This window comes from Motacilla alba, chromosome 1, assembly GCF_015832195.1.
Source record: "Motacilla alba alba isolate MOTALB_02 chromosome 1, Motacilla_alba_V1.0_pri, whole genome shotgun sequence".
NCBI lineage: Eukaryota > Metazoa > Chordata > Aves > Passeriformes > Motacillidae > Motacilla > Motacilla alba.
Genome location: NC_052016.1, coordinates 8451250 through 8468151, shown reverse-complemented (window position 1 = coordinate 8468151; position 16902 = coordinate 8451250). Strand labels below are relative to the sequence as shown.

General features: G+C 46.5%; 2 protein-coding genes across 9 annotated transcripts; one reads left to right on the top strand and one right to left on the bottom strand.

Annotated features, from left to right (window-relative positions):
* Window positions 1-328: 328 nt before the first annotated feature.
* MIS18A (MIS18 kinetochore protein A) lies at window positions 329-5227 on the bottom strand. 5 transcript variants are annotated; one of them, XR_005259101.1, is made up of 7 exons: window positions 4905-5223; window positions 4756-4822; window positions 3987-4109; window positions 2860-2953; window positions 1110-2156; window positions 825-886; window positions 329-599 (listed from the first exon to the last, which is right to left on the bottom strand). XR_005259101.1 is itself a non-coding variant. In XM_038155025.1 (7 exons), the coding sequence occupies exons 1-7, from the start codon at window positions 5143-5145 to the stop codon at window positions 586-588; spliced, it is 672 nt and encodes a 223-aa protein (XP_038010953.1). In that variant the 5' UTR covers window positions 5146-5226; the 3' UTR covers window positions 329-585. The 5 variants fall into 5 exon arrangements, 4 of the variants coding, with proteins under 4 accessions (XP_038010953.1, XP_038010960.1, XP_038010946.1 ...); XM_038155025.1 differs by having other exon boundaries at window positions 2086-2156; window positions 4905-5226; XM_038155032.1 differs by lacking the exon at window positions 825-886 and having other exon boundaries at window positions 2086-2156; window positions 4905-5225.
* A 20-nt stretch (window positions 5228-5247) lies between these two features.
* On the top strand, window positions 5248-14455 carry LOC119708544 (melanocortin 2 receptor accessory protein). Of its 4 annotated transcripts, XM_038155075.1 has the most exons (4): window positions 5249-6269; window positions 9640-9739; window positions 13637-13655; window positions 13801-14455. In XM_038155075.1, the coding sequence occupies exons 1-4, from the start codon at window positions 6164-6166 to the stop codon at window positions 13849-13851; spliced, it is 276 nt and encodes a 91-aa protein (XP_038011003.1). In that variant the 5' UTR covers window positions 5249-6163; the 3' UTR covers window positions 13852-14455. The 4 variants fall into 4 exon arrangements, 3 of the variants coding, with proteins under 3 accessions (XP_038010986.1, XP_038011003.1, XP_038010994.1); XM_038155058.1 differs by having other exon boundaries at window positions 5248-6269; window positions 13637-14455; XR_005259104.1 differs by lacking the exons at window positions 13637-13655; window positions 13801-14455 and adding an exon at window positions 10540-11088.
* Window positions 14456-16902: the final 2447 nt, after the last annotated feature.

Genomic DNA, 16902 nt, shown 5'->3' with positions numbered 1-16902 from the left:
GGGTAGGAGCACCCAAAGCCAGCAGAAACTGGCCTTAACCACTTTTTGTGTGACCTCTCCTTTCTCCCTTACCAAATTCCCACTGTCAAAACCCATCCCCTCAATGTCTCCAAGGAATTGGGCTTGATTTCCCAATCCAGCAGGGCAGAAATGCTGTTGTCCTTAGTGTATATCCTAATTGCAGTAATTGCTTAAGAAATAATTGAAAGAAATTAAAGGAATTAAGAGAAATTAAATAAGAGCTGCCAGCTCCAACTAAGGGATGCTCAAACCCCTTATCAATAATTTGCTTTAATTAACCAACTCAAAGTAATTAACACCACATTGATACAGTATGACACTTTTTAATTGAGTTATAGATAAATATTGCAGAATGTAAAAACCTTTCTAAACCCAGAAACCCTTTTAAGAGACAGACAGAGCACAGCTGCAGAGAGAGAGTGTCTTGGGATTCAGGGGAAAAAACCCGGAGTTTTCAGTCTTTAGCATCTTCCACTACGTCGTCACTGACAGCAAACACGGCTTCTGCCTCAGGAAGGCACGGGGAGTCAGGGATTTTACAGATCCTGGGCTCACCTCAGCCTTTCAGCAGGTACAGCCTGCAAGGAGAGGGCAGAAAATGGGTCAGGATGGACAGCCTCCTTCCAGAAAATCATCACAATTCATCAAGCATTTAGCAGAGCTGCAAGAACTTCCCCAAAGGTTCATTTTCCCTGTGGACTGAGGGCTCTAAGTTGAAGCACAGGCTGGACAGACTACAGGAACTCCAGGAGTAAAAGCTACTGGGCTAATTCCACAAAACATTCCAAAATCAGGCTCCTCACCTCGTGGTGGATGCACAAGTAATGATCTTCCCTCCTGTGGGATTTTTGGGATCTGCAGTGAACTGCATGGGAAAAAAAAAACAAAACCCAAGGATCTCCCACGATTGGAACAGAAAAGTGGGGAAAAAGGATGGAGGGGCACTCCTGGTGTGAGTAACTGGGATCCAACCCCTCCAAACCAATGGAAGCAGAGACTGAGTGACAAAGCCTTTGGGACCAATTTGCTGGGATTCATAAGAAAACGGATGGGTTTTATTTTGGCAGTAAAGCCGAGCTGGTTATCACCTCATGAGCCGGGTACAGCAGCAGCATCCGCAGGAACCTGGCCCGGTGTGTCTGCCTGGCAGAGGGCTCCCCACTTCCTGGGAATCTGTGTGGTACAGGGCTGTGGCACTGGCCATTAAAATAGCTCCTACCTGTCCCTTCACAAGGCATTTTCCATACAGCAAATGTTTTTTTAATTAAGAAGGTAACACTACACTCAACTGGAGAGAAAAAAAGTGAGATCTGTTAAATTTTCCTAAGCCAGGCAAAAAAAGAAAACCAAATCATCAAACAAACAAACAAACAAAAAACCCAAAACCATAACAATGAAAAAAACCATACTAAGCATATTTCAAGAGAGTTTAAACCAGAATGAGGTGACTTGGAAAGCTTGAAAAGCTGCAGTGCTGCAAAAATCTAATGCTGCAAAAAAAAGCCTTCTCTTACATCACATTTTAGCCCTGAACTTGCAGAAAACCCCTGCCAAACAAACAATTCACTACATACAGTTATTGAGCCATTCCTGTCTTTGAGCACGAGTCAAATTAAAGCTATGGAGACAAGGAACACATAAATGACTTAATGCTGTTCCTTTGGGAATTACAGAACCACAGGGAGGTTTTTTCATTAGCTTAGGAAAGTGCACATCCAGTTCAGTAGATACTGAATAGCAGGGAAGTCAGGAGATAAATTTTTGCTTTCAAAGACAAAAATTTAAATAAGTATTTACATTAAACAAGAATTCTACAGATAGTCTGCTCAGAAGTCTTTATTAAGAAAAACAAAACCCTGGGGTTTCCTCTTCAGGGACGTAAGAGGAACTCCTTGGCTGGGACACAGCCTTGGTCAGCACTGCTCCCCCACCACACAGGCCACCCATGGCTTCCAGCTCTTCCACAGTCTCTGCAATGCTCCCACAGTTCCCAGAGGATCACAGGGCCATCTGTCACCTCCGCCCTTCTCCTGCAGCTCAGCACGTGTTTCCTGTCAAACCTGCCTTTGCAGAGCAGCCACACGCGACTCCACAGTGGCCAGTCTTGTCTCCAGAGCCTTGAACAGCGTATCCACCTGCAAAACAGCCAGGCAGAGGTGCTAGGTCACACACACACAAAGAGCATGTGTGAACGTCAGAAAGGGCTCAAATCTCATCTCATATCACCAATTCTTTTCATTTGACTCTTTCCCTGCTACTTTCATCCTGTGAAAGCTCACCCAGCTCTAACATTCACTGTCCACTTTTCCCAGCCTTGGTGTCAGAGCCACAAACACAGCTTTTGCTGGACAGCTTTCAGTTTCCACAGTCACCTTCCTTACACTCTTTGCTCCCAGCTCTTCCTACCTGCAGTCACCAGATTTAAGTAGAGTAAAACATCAACTTGATTTATGACATTATACTTCAATACGAAGCTACAGCAAAAGCATTGAGTCCATTTGCACAAAAGGCAGAAGAAATGTGACTAAAGGTTAAATGAAGATCTGGAGAAGTGAATCAGAACTAACTAGAAACAACATATCAAATTACTGAGACATACACAGGAACCTAATGCTGTGCTTGATAGACAGAAAATGCTAATTACCTTGAAAATTGGAGGAAAAGTTACTGAAAATCTTGCATAACACAAGATACCAATGGCATGAAGCAGACCAGTACATGCTACAATGCACTGAATTATTCCGGGTGAAATAAGCTGGTCTGCAGAAACTATTGAAGCATATTAAGGTTTCACAGAGGTGAATTAAACAAATTAATAATTATAAGGTTAAATCTCACCCTTTCCAGCGCCTCTTGCAAGACAGCTTGACTTTCAAGAGTAAGTGGTTCCTCATGAATGTCAGCTTGCTTTTCTGGGGTTCCTAGAATATAGCTGAGATGCCACAGTTCAGATCATGCACTTCCTACTCTGAATCCAAAAATTCAAACACAGCACTCCTTCAGAACCCTGAGAGAGAGAGCCATGGATTCTGGGGCTGCAGGATGCAGTGAAAACCTGCACAGACACCGAGAACAGTGCAGGGCTGGCTGGGAGAAGCAGCATTGCTCTCCAAGAAAAGTGCCATTCTGCAGCCAGGTCAGTGGTTTTGAGAATTTTACTGCCAAAAAATAAGGTATCATAGCAGTGGGATTGATAAAAAACCCCCCAAAACACTGTCCAGAGCACAAGGGTGAACATCACAGCAATACAGCAAAATAAATGGGAACTTCAGAAAAAAACCAGAGACATTAAAACTGATCCAGGTAAACACTGTCCATTAGAACAGTGCTTGCATAAAGGAACTCTGGCATAAAGCCTTGATTCACTGTATAGCTATTGAACAATACTTCTAAGTGCTATAAACCAACTAAACCAAAGAACACTTTCATTTTCTAGACAGTTTTTAAGACAGCTGAGTGAGAGCCTCAAGCACATACTCAGTTGTCAGATTTGCCTTTGCCCACCTTAGCAAGGACAGAGCAGATGTGGCCAGCAAAGGTCAGACCTGCCCCAAGTGCTGCCTGAGCCCCTCTGGCCACATTTCCTGCTGGTAATGCTGACCCCTGAGGGGCTCCAGACAGGCCTGTTTGGTGCTTGGTTTGTGTACTCTTCTGAGCAAATTAGAAGGAACCCTCCCGTGCCCTGGACCTGCTGATATTTTCTTGACAGGAATGCAATTTCTCATAAAAAATGGCAGACCTGGCTGTTTTGGTTTGTTGGTTTGTTTTTTTTTTCCCAAGATTTGCCTTACACAGGTGATGCTCCTCACAACTGAGCACTACAATGCCAACAGCAGCAATACAGAAAACCACTCCAGGACAGAGCAGCAGAAAAAGCTACCTCTAGACTTCCCACAGATATAACAGGAGAACCCTCAGTGCAATGCTTGCTGAATGGAGCTGGCACATAAACATTCTGTATTTACCTTTCAACAGAGTCAACAGTGAAACAGAACAAATCTCTCTTGTAGTCGAGGCTCCTTGAGGTGCACCTGTAGATGCTGCCAAGTGTCTTTGAGCAACCAGAGCAAAATAAGGTTTCCACTATGCTGTAAGTAAGAAATAACATTGATTCAGAAGAAAATAAAAGGAAGCACCTCACCCCATCCCTTTCCTTAAAAAAAAAAAAACATTATAATTTTTAATTTTTAAGCATTCATTCTTGCTTTACAGTGTAAATTATGAGCACTCATCTTTCAGCCTCAATTTGCAACAGCTCCTCAGGTTGACTGACCTCAGCAAGACCATCAGAATCACTAAATTGTGGTAGGGACCTTAAAGCCCATCCCATCCCATCCCATCCCATCCCATCCCATCCCTGCCATGGCAGGGACACTTCCACTGTCCCAGGCTGCTCCCAGCCCCAGTGTCCAGCCTGGCCTTGGGCATTCCAGAGATACAGGAGCAGCCCCGGCTGCTCTGGCCTGTGCCAGGGCCTGCCCACCCTCCTAGGGAAAACTTCTTCCTGATATTTAGTCTAAACCTGCCTTCCTTCATCCTAAGGCCATTCCCCTTGTCTACCACTACCTGCTCTTGTGAGAAATCCCTCTGCTTTAGGCCACAAAGTACACACCACCCTAAATAAATGTTCCAGGCGCTCTCGGGGCCAGGCCAGCACTGCGGGCCTGTGCCCAGCGCCTTCCCCGGGAGCCCCCGACTGCCCCGGGGCTGTGCCCAGCCACGACCGGCGCTCACCATCCGCACTCGCCGGGCAGACTGGAGATCTTCCGCTCCGGGTCCACGGCGACGCTGGCGGCCGCACCTGCAGCGGGAGGGAGGGAGGGAGGCAGGGAAGGAGGGAGGCATGGCGGCCCTGAGGCGGGGGCGGCGGGGGCGGCACTCACTGCGCAGCAGGATGCAGCCGGTCTCCTCGTCGTTGGACACCCAGCTGGACGTGTCGCCCACGGGCCGCCGGCAGCCGGCGCACAGGAACACCATGGGCATGGGGGCATCGTCCGCCCGCTGCCGCTGCTGCTCCGCCTGGCCGGCGCCCGGCTCCAGCAGCGACAGCGAGTACTCCAGCGCCGGGCCCAGCGCCAGAGGGTCCAGCTCGCCCGCCGAGACACCGCCGGCGGGCCCCGACATCGCCTTCGAATCGCCCGCCGAGGAAGCGGCGGTGACACCGGACACCGCCCCGGAACTGCTCCCGGGGCCGGCCCCGGTGCCCGCCCGCCGGGGCTGCCCCGGAACTGCTGCCGGGGGTCAGCCCTGGGCCGCCCGTCCGTCCGTGGGGCTTTAGACCGCCTAAGGTCATAGAACCAAAGCAAAGGATGTGGTTATTCCAGTACATAGATTTTATATGAAGCGTTTTATCAAGTCGCTCCTAATTCGGAGAACCTCCCGAGCTGGAAGGGCCCACAAGGACCATCCAGTCCAGCCCCTGGCCCTGCACAGACAGCCCGACAATCCCACCCTGAGCATCCCTGGAGCACTGTCCGAACGCTCCTGGAGCTCTGTGGGGCCGTGCCCATTCCCCGCGGAGCCTGGGCAGTGCCAGCACCCTCTGGGGATGAACCTTTCCTGAGATCCAGCCTAAACCCCTCCAGCCACAGCTACAGCCCTCCCCTGGGTCCTGTCCCTGTCACAGGGAGCAGAGCCCGGAGCTGCCTCTTGGTGAGCTCTGACCTAGCTCAGCTCCTCCCGGCTGAAGAGGCCTCAGCCCTCGGCCACTCCTAGTGTGGCCCCTGCAGAGCCCAGCCCTTTCCATCCAGATACATTCGGGAATGTTTTCCAGCCCGGCTGTGCTCAGGAGCTCCCAGGAACCGTGCTCTGAGAGAAGGGCTTGTGATCCAGCTGGCACTTGTCCACCCTGTCCCTAGGTTACAGGGCACCCGTCTCAGTTTAAAACATCCTGAGGGATAACATGAGTTACTGTCCGGCAAGAAGTGAGGATTGCATTTTCAGGGCTGCTTGTACGTCTCTGCCATACATTAACACTCACTGCCACTGGATGTTTTCAGTCCCAAGGCAGTCCTTGAGCTGTGGGACCCCAGAGCGATTGGCACAGGCATGAGTTGTGCAATTCTCTTTCTGAGGGCGCTGAAGTACGATGAGGCAAAGCAGTGGGTCGGAGTTCTGAGCTGGCTGAAAAGGCACCACTAACATGGCTAACAGGACAAACTCCTCTGACTATTTCTGGTCCTATGAATATTACTGGGATTACATAGATCCAATTCCAGTAGATGGAAGCAAGTTGAAGGTTAATAAATGTAAGTATTGTGGAGTAGTGGGTGCTAATCTAGCACGGGGAAAATGTTGCATAGCTTGTCTCACTGACCTGGTTTTGTTTCCTTGCAACAGAGTCCATGCCCATGCCTGGTTTGTGTGAGTGGGTGTTTGCCTTCAGGGTGGATAATTACTAACAAACACTCTGGGCTTTATCTTACAGTATCTGAAGCTGTAAGACCACTGACACTAATTCTTGTTTACCAGGACAGATTTTTTCTGAGTCATTTGCTAAGGGGAAATGTGATTACTTGCGAATCTGTAGTGTGGGGTGCTAGTTACCTGTGTGCTACTGTCACCAAAGTTCACTGAAGGAGCAGAGGTTTTCATAAAAACACCGTGTTTTCATCTTGGGACAAGGCTGATGTTGCAACTGGTAAGCATTCAGACTGTTAGTAAAGGAAATGTATGTTTCCTCTAGCCAGGAACAATAAGCTGCAAACATATTCTTTGACCTTCCCTCCCATCCCTGAAGATGACTGCAACTGTTCCAATGTGGATTCAGAGACTAAAATTGTCTTTTCCAAGGTTATTACAGTGAAATTATTATACATTCCAGGAAAATGTGGGGGCCTTTCAGAATACCTTCATGTCTCTCTCACTAACAATGCAAGAAGCTGCCTTTCTGATGGTGAAGGTTGAATTCTGTGTTAGGAGCTGCTTGTCCTTCGCTTGCTTGGACAGCAGTAGGAAAAAGGAGCAGAAACTTACTCTAGAAAAGCTTTTCTATGCATTCAGATCAGCCAAGGGTTTATTGCCTCCAAACTTAGAGCACCACACCTGAAAGAAAGTCGTGTGAATATCCACATCCCTCCCTATTTTCATACAGAAAATCTTGCTCTCTAATGCTGCAGAGCAACATTTGGTGCTGCTGGGACCAGGCAAATTATGAGCAGCTCCTCTGATTCTCTTAATTTTGAAGTTAGGGCAGATGATTACCCCCAAATTCCACTAGGGAAACCCCAAACTGCTTGCTAAGCTAGATGTAAGTCTCTGGCATGTGACTGGCATAGCAAAACCCAAAAATCAGGAATAAACCTTTCCCCTGTTTTCTCCTTAATAACATTTTTCTACCATTTGGATCACCTGGTGCACAGCAGAGGTGGCATTTGTGTTACAGCACCTCCCTCCCTGGCAATTGATAGGGCATTTTTCCTCAGCTGCCTGTGTCCTTGAAATTTGTAGAAACTGTGCTTCTGAGACAAGAGGCTCACCCTCTGTTAAATTTAATTTAAATTTGTTGACAGTTTTGTGGAGGAATAGAGAGTTCATCCTCTTGGTACTATTATTCTACCTTCTCCAGATACCAGTGGGAGAACAGTGGGTTACAAGTTCTACTGAAAACACCAAGGGAAACAATTCCACAGCTGCTTGGGATTTTTCACTGTTTTGAGTAAAAGTACCAGTCAAGCAGTGAATATACTTCGTCTGTCCTTGCAGAATATGTACATTCCTATACCTCGAGAAGCTGCTGCTGGGATTATTTGCTTTATAATAGTGCTCAGGGCCACTGCTGGGGCAGCCCTGGGGAATTGCACAGTCACCATAACCCGGCCATGGGATTGCAGTTCCCTCGTTCAGTTTTGCCTCCTAGGGTGGTTTTTTTTTTTTTTTTTTTCTTCTTTTAATGTGAAACAGAGACCTGAATCTCTGCACTTCTTTTCCTCTGTTATGTGGCTGGTCCCTGAAACTTTTTGAGACTGAATTTGCCTCACAAAAAGGAATCTAAACCCAGATAAAAACCCATGGTCTTGCTTTCTATTTGTAATGTTGTGCATCTCTCTCAATTTTGTACGAAAATAATGAAAAATCTTAATTGGCCTATGATCTAATAGGCTATTTAAAAGCATGCACACACCCATGCACAAAAGGTGATGGTAAAATTTAGCAATAGAAAAGCTTTTTATAGATTGGTAAAATAAGAAAATATGTTATTCCAGTTAAAAACTAAACAAAACAAACAAAACCCCCAAACAAACTAAGAAAAGCAAACAAAAGCAAGCAAGCAAGCAAACAAAAACCAACTAATTGGTTTTTAAACCCAGGAAATTTTGGTTCAAGTTCCACCCAAGCCCTGGAGCCAATTTATTTAGCTTCAGCGAATTCCATGAAATCTATTAAAACTGTTTTTAAAAGATAAAGCCAAAATAGCTCTGACAGAGAGTTCTATAAATCCAAACTCTTAATTTCTGTCCCAATGGTGTGGAACACTTCAAACAGTTTGGGCTTTTCAAAATGTCCCTGGGCACAGGAAGAATAAAATAGGCTTCCCCTCCCCACTGATATTTCTCAGTAGCCCAGCCAAAACTGAGGTTTCTGATAAGGGTAGAGCTGGGCCAGCTCTAGTTTTGGGTTTAAAAGGAGCTGGGCTAATTCCCTTAATCTCTTTGTGGCTTTGATGCCAACACATACTGAACTTTTTCACAGAGAAACGCTCAATCAAACGTACAGGACCTGTTTCAAAGAACACAATGTTTTCTGTACTTTCAGAGGGAAGATTTATTTTATCTTGGTCAATATTTGTCTCTGGAGTCGGTGACCCTTCTTTTTCCACCTCATCTGCAGTGAGTCACCGGCTGTGAATCCAGGGCAGGGCACCCCAGCATCCCAAGGCCACCGGCATCAGCGGCACAGTGGCCCCAGGAAGGAGCATTGTGGAACAGTGGCCAAAGGTGCCGTGGGGGCAGGAGTGGATTCTCAGTGAGCCCAAGGCTCAGGCAATAAAACCGGCACAGCACTGAAGCCTCCAGGAAAGAGCGGCTCCCTCTGCTGCCCCAGGCACTCACCCTCCCACTAAACCAGCTGTGGGCACACTTGGGCACTGGCAATGCTCTTGTTCCTCAGATAAACCATTTGCTCCTGGCAAAGCAGGCAGCACCTTGCACTCTTCCACGAAGGCTGCAGGGGCCCTGCAGCTGAGCAGGGCAAGGGGCACCTTCCCTTCCACTGCACTGATGTGCTGGGAGGGGCACAGGCACTGGGCAACAGACCCCCCTTGTATTTCTCCTGGTATAAAATGCTTTCAAGGCTGGAATTCCCTCCCTGCAGGATTAGGCAGGGACCACTCAGGCTTCCTGCATGGTGGTTGTGTAACAGGAGTCGTGTTCTGTTATCTGCACAGGTCTGGTCACAAGAACACTCCAGAGGCTTTTCCCAGCCCCTCCCTCATCCCCGTCGCCAGACACTGTCAGGAGACCCCCAAGACCTTTAAAAGATTTGGCACTTAGACTCCTCTCTCTGACAGGAGAAATTAATCAGATGGCCCACCTTTAGCAGAGAAGGTAAATCACCTTGCTGTGTTTTATTTCTGCCGTGCAAAGTGCATGTGACAGAATCCCTCTGCTGTGCCCACAGACTCCATCGTCATCGCCTTCTGGGTCGGCCTCGCTGCCTTTGTGATGTTCCTTTTCCTTATTCTGCTGTGCATGTCCTGCTCGGGATCAACACCAGCAAAGTGAGTATACCCAGAGATAAAGCAAGAATAATCAGAGATAAAGCAAGTAGATACTGGTGTGAAAAAATAACCTGTGGGAGACACTCACTGCCTCGAGTGATCCAGCACTGACACAGAACGTTTATAACTGCGCAGAGGTGAAACTTTGCTGTCAGTGTTTGGCTGGAGGGTCTCTTGACCCACTCACTGCTCCTCCTAAGGCATTTGCCCACTGCTCCTCCTTTTCTGATCAGGAAAATTCAGCTCAGCAGGCTGGGCATAGATTCAAGATTGGGTCACAAACAAGCAGAGGGAAACAGCAGTCAGAAGGAGCACTAATATTCTCATTTATTGGCACCCTAGGGCCTCTGGCATGCTCACAAAAGGTAACAAAAACAATTTAAAAAAAGGCAGTTTACCCAAATAAACCACAAAGCAGAGGCGGACTAACAACACAACAGACATGGAAATGGACATGAAATTGCAGGGTAACAGAGGCATGTTACCAGCAACTTACTGTTCCTAAAACACTGGCAGGAGAAGTCTGTCTATATGAAAATCTCAGAGTGCTTGCAAGACTTAAACAAAGTATTGATTTTTAAAGATTTTTTCACTTTTTCATCATGCTACTGAGCAAAATACTTAGCTCAAAAATACACATATTTATCCCTCATGTATTCAATTCTGGCCATCGAAGGAGCCATTGTGAACAAGACAAGTCTAGAAATGTTTTCTGGAGTGCTCAGAAATCATTAATGAAAAACTGCATTCAATGAGATTTTTTTAGGCTTTGAAACCATCCCATGTTATCATTTTTCTAGGCTTGAAACATACTGTGAGAAAGCAATTTTAGGACTGAAGAAACTATTAAACCCAGTCACACATACAACTTGCCCTTCTGGGTCGAGTTCTGTTTGTTTTCTAAGCCCCACTTCAATTCCACTTGTCTCAATTCCAGCACCGACGCCCAGTGAGGTGCTTGAAAGAAGCCACTAGTGTAAACCTGCACCCCACTGCCCTGTCACCCCTTCTGCTGTGTCACCCACCCAGTGCCCTTGGCATGACAAATCACCCAGTATCTGTAAGGAAACCTCGTGTCCCTTTTCTGGTGATAATCCCGATACACTCGCACAGCAAACGCACGCTCACGTCACCGGTCAAGGCTGGAGAACTTTCACCTTCATCCTTTCTGTACTCATCCGTCTCTGCCAAGCCCAGGGACACCAGGACCCCCGGTGCTCTCCCAGCTCACCCACGTCCTCGTGAGAGGAGGCAGCTGCTCTGGGCAGTGCCAGGGCCTGCCCACCCTCACAGGGAACAATTCCTCATTCCCCATCTCCCATCCAGCCCTGTCCTCTGGCAGTGGGAGCCATTCCCTGTGTCCTGTCCCTCCATGCTTTGTTCCCAGTCCCTCTCCAGCTCTCCTGAAGCCCCTTCAGGCCCTGCAAGGGCTCTGAGCTCTCCCTGGAGCCTTCTCCTCTCCAGGTGAGCACCCCCAGCTCTCCCAGCCTGGCTCCAGCCCTGGAGCAGCTCTGGTGCCTCCTCTGGGCTCTCTCCAGCAGCTCCAGGTGCTGCTGCTGTGTCTCCAGGGCTGGGGCAGCTCTGCAGGTGGGGTCTCACCTGGGCACAGGGGCAGAATCCCCCCCACCTCTTTTGATGCCATTTTGGCTGTGCATGACACCCCTCTTCTCCCTCAGTGCGTAACACCAAGGGTTAACTCTCCAGAGCAGAGTCCCTCATTCTTACCTGCACAGAAACAAGTCCCTGCCAAGTGTCTCCCGAAAGGCCCGTGCCACAGCTCTCCCCACTCAGGCACAGCTGAATCCTGAGACACGGAGAGCTCCGGGACTTGAATCCACGATCTGATCGCAGCACACACTTCCCTGCACCTTCCAAGGATTTGGTGCCAGTTTTGGTGGGTGGGTTTGGGAGTGTGGGGAAGGCTGATGACTGTACAAGCCCTGCAGGGAGGGAGCCATGTCCCTTTTGTCAGCACTGCACCATCCCACAGAAATAAGACAAAAGGTCTGGAGCATGGGACCAGAGATTCCAAACCCATCTGCCTGCCAAGGCAGCTGATGATCTCTCTGCTGGGATGCAGAGCATTAACATTTGCCTCAATGATGTGTATTAACATCCAGAATGAAAGATCTTTTCAGTTGTATCTTATCTCAGCTTTAGTTCTGTGATTTTTGCCTGGGCTGAGGTCAGTCGCAGCACTGCCTAGGAGCAACCTGGCCTGACCAGGTGGGTCTCTTTGGGTACTGGGACACGGGAACTCTTCCAGCCTCCTCCAACCTCTCTGCTCTTCCAGAGGTGCTTAACAATTAACAGAGCTGGCCAGAGCTCTCCTCAGACAGTCCCCAGGGCTCTGGGATGCAAGCTCTCCAGCTGATTTTAACATATGGATAGCTAGCTGGTGGTATTTAGCTGCCAGATAGACAGGAAAGAAAACATCCAGTTGTGGTAAGAATTATTATTTTTGTCTTGCTTCTGTCAAACAAAGAGGAACGAACACCTGGAATACACCTGCAGCATAGCAAAGAAAATTCCAAACCTGCCTCCCTGTGCTGGGCTTGCTGCTGAGACTTTGGGGCTTCGTTTCGCTTTTTTTAATTACTCAGCTCGGTTCGGCCGAACTCGGCTTGGCTGAATTCGGTGCCACCCACAGGCTGTGGCGGAGCTACTCTCTGTGTTCCACTCGGTTCGGCTCCGTGGGCCGGGCTGGGCCCAGGGAGCCGCCGCCGGGAGAGCGGCATCGCCTCACGCTGAACACACACAGCTCGGGGTTCTCCTGCTGCCGCGTCCCGCGGGCGGCCCGGCCCTCGCACTGAAGAACATAAAAGGGCAAGGAGACCTGCTCCTTTTGGATGCCTTATTGAGCGATCAGCTCTGGGTGGGGGCCCGAGGTGTCGCGCACACCACCGGTGCTCCCTTCGGCAGCGCAGAGGAGGAGAGGGACAATTTTGCTTTACAGCAGAACTGGGGCTTCCATCCTCACAAGTGTGCCCAGGAAGAAAACTTTGGTTCTTTGTCTAGGGTCCTCATTTTGGCTCACTTCTAGTAAGGTCACGGTGGCATCTAAAACCTTGCTGGTAGAATAGGAGAACTTTCCAATGATAGGGCCTAGTGCTTAGTTCGTTAAATTTTCGGTTCATTCATGGTTTCTAAGGCCCTTGGTTGGGGTTTCTTGAATGTCTCTTTATTTGCATATTTCCTGGGGATTTTTCCCTGCACCATTTTAGTGAGCAGCGGAGGCATTACCTGACGGAGGCAACAAGGGTATCAGTAAGGTAGGGGATTAAAAGTTTAACATCCAACAACTCTTTGATTAACATTCTTAACTGGTTACAATTTCAAATTAGCATTCAACAGTTCTAATTGTATCAACTTGTGAACCTCTTCATAACAATTGGTTACAATTTCAAATTAGCATTCAACAGTTCTAATTGTATCAACTTGTGAACATCTTCATAACAATTGGTTACAATTTCAAATTAGAATTCAACATCTCTAATTGTATCAACTTGTGAACATCTTCATAACAATTGGTTACAATTTCAAATCAGCATTTAACAGCTTTAATTGTATCAATTTGTGAACTTGTTCATAACAGCACTGTCAGGGAAATTAATCCACAAACACCATAGGTTTCTGTCCAAAAGGAGACACAGGATACTGTAAGTTTATTTGAATAAAGGGAGAGGCCATGGGCATTTCCCATGGGATCTCTCAAGTTGCTGGAGGACACAGCCTCCTTTTTATCCTACTTTCTCAGATGCATTTCCCTCTGTCTTCCCCAACGGCCGAGGTACTTGAGAGGTACAAACTTCCCAGATCGCCTAATTCCGACCGCCTTCTGATGTGCATCCCCCCCTTCTTCTTCTTTGTGTCTGTGTTCTTTTTCTTCGAGTCCAGGAATTCAGCACGGGCTTGGGTGAGCAGCAGTCTCTATCAATCAGTGGAATTCCGCTGGAATTTACGGTTCTATGCATTACTTCCTTCACCTGTCAGTGTCGGGGTTTGCCTAGCGACAGACCCGCAGTTTGTTTGTAAAGACACCTCCTTCTGATTCCTTTCAGCACGAGCACGAACGGGAGCGCGGGGTCGGGCAGGAGCTCATTAGGCAGTGACCGTACTCGTGCTAATTAATGGTCACGAGAGCACCCAGGGCAGATCCTGGTGCAAGGACGCAGCGCTTGCCAGCGGGACGTGTTGGAATCACTGTGCGATCCCAGCGGTTTGAAGTTTGGGAATGCTGCGGGACATGCTCAAGGCGTCAGTAATGTTTTTTTTAAAGAAACCCACAAAGGTGGAAGAAAACAATAAACAATATTGCCTATTTACTGGCAGTGTCTTTGCCTTTTGTGATGTTGGCCGGCTCCACGGGGGTAAATTACCTTCAGGAGGAGCTCTTGCTGCTGTTCTTGCTCGTGTGCTGGAATACAGCAGAGCCCTTGTCACTTTACACATCAGGAAATACAAGTTCAGCAGAATTTCAGTTCGGCTGAGCTGGTCTCGGTTGGGCGGAACTCGTTCGGTTCGCCTGAGGTGGCATTGGTACGACTGGATCCGCCTCCAACCTGGTTCGGCATATTTGGGCTAGATTCGGGAGAAGTCGGCTCAGCTGAACTCGGAGCCGCTCGCTGCGTTTGGAGCAGCACGGTTCGGCTCGGCTCCCTGAGGGCGGAATGGGCCGGGCCCAGGCGCTGCGTGGGAAAGCGGCGCCGCCTCACGTTAAACACGCACAGCTCGGGGCTCTCCTGCTGCCGCGTCCCGCGGGCGGCCCGGCCCTCGCACGGACATGGACGGCACTGTGGGGTGGGCAGGAGCTCACTGGGCTGTGATCGCACTCTCGCTAATTAATGGTCATGAGAGCAGGCGGCTTGGTTCGGCTGAGCTTGCTTCGGTTCAGCCAGCCTCGTAAGGTTGGCCTCGGTTCGGTTGAGGTCGTAAGGTGGGGGCGGTCTCGCCTTGGTTCAGCTGAGCTCGTTCGACTCGGCCGAAGGCGGTGACATTCAGTTCTGTTCCATTAAACTCGGTGAAATTGGGCTTGTGTCGGCTCTTGGTGTGAACTGGTTTCATTTCGGCTTTTGGTCTAAATTGGTCTTGTTTCGGCTCTTGGGCTGAAGCGGGCTCGGTTTGGCGAAAGTCGGTGATGTTCGGCTTTGGGTGTAAACTCGACTACACTCGGCTACCCTCAGCTATCACTGGCGCTTCGGCTACATTCGGCTATCATAAACTACACTCGGCTATCATCGGCTCTTCGGCTAAGCTCGGCTATCATCGCCCAAGCTGGATTTTCCCGCCCTTTTTGCCGCCATCTCGAGAAGGTCAGTCCAGTCCCACACGCCGCTCCCGCCATGCCGGCCGCTGCACGGCGCCGCCACACGGACGCCTTCCCGCCGCCGCCGCTCGCCCGCCCGCCGCCGCACGGCTGCGCTACCGCGCTCTGCCCGCAAGGCGGCAGCACTGCCGCCCGCCTCAGCCGGGCAACAAAAACCAACCGAGGCTGGCACCGCAACAGCAGCGCCCGCCAGAAACCAACAAACCAATGCACCCACAACGCCGAACGAAAAACCTGCCTCTAACCCAATAGGAACAAACAAAAAAACAAAAATGAAAAAAACCAAAAAACAAACCAAAACACAAAAAAACCCCAAAAAACCAAAAAACCGACAAAACCAAAAAACAATAAAAAACCCCCACCAACAAACTCTTAAGGAATTAAATATATTTAATTTTTATATATTTTCGTATTTAGATTAATATTTATATTTCTAATGTATATGAATGTATGTTTATTTATACATTTATATTTAAAATTTTCTATTTATATATGAATTTATATTCTATATTACATCTATTCCTATTACTTATATATATTTATTTTTATACATATATTTCTATATTGATTATATATTTCTGTATTATTTTTACTTCTGTAACACTTATATTATTTAAAATAAAACCCCTGCCTCTAACCAAATAAAAACAAAAATAAGCCCTTTCTTTTAAACTGTATTTAATATTTGTATTATTCATATTTATTCACATTTATAGTTTATATTGTTGTAACATTATTTATATTCTATATTACATCTCTTCATATTACTTACATATATTTATATTTATAGTTTAGTTATAGCTATATATCTTTATACATTTATTACATATTTCTATATTTAGATCTATATTTCTATAATACTTATATTATTTAAAATAAAAAGCCCTGCCTCTAACCAAATAAAAAACAGACACCCCTTTTTTTAAACAATATTTAAAATTTTAAAAATAATTTAATTTATATTCTCTATAAATTAAATAATATAATTATATTATTATATTATAAATAACATTACATAAATTTGTATTTTTTCATAATTATATTAACATTTACATTTATTTTTATTTATAGATATATATTATAGAAAATGCATTATATAATAATATATATACTAGCTTTATATTATATATTTCTATTATATATATTCATATTTAATGTTTATAGATATCAGTATATATATTATATTTGTATATTTGGATTTATATTTTTGTTATTTATTTTTATATTATTTATAAAAACTTGTCTATAACCTACTAAAACAAAAAAAAACCCAATTTATTTTAAACTATATTTAATTATTTTTATATTTACCATCTATATTTATATATTTTTGTACATATAATAGACTATATTTATGTTACAATAATATACTATATATTATAGTTTTATGTATTTATCTATTTGTTTTCTATATTCATGTTTGCCGTCATAATTTTATATTTATTTTTAAATTTACATTTCTTTCTATTTAAACTATATATTGAACCACATTAATTCACTAACCCAACACATCAGAACCACAAAAATACTACACCCTCGTCGGCACCGGTACGCGCTCATCCCAGCACAACACATAAAAACAGAGCCTCAGAGATCCCACAACACTTCACCCTATCAGAAACTCAAATAAACCTAACTGAATAAATTTTAAAATCCCATTAGAACTTACCCAAAACTGGTTCGGCCGAGCTCAGCTAGATTCGGCTCACAGATTTCCTGATGGCAGCTCTTAGGAATTCTACATGACACACACTGCAGCCTCTAAAGGCTTACGGGTTTGTAAAGAAATATAATTTTAACTCACCTCTCGGGACAGAGCTGATGGCTCCTGTAGGAC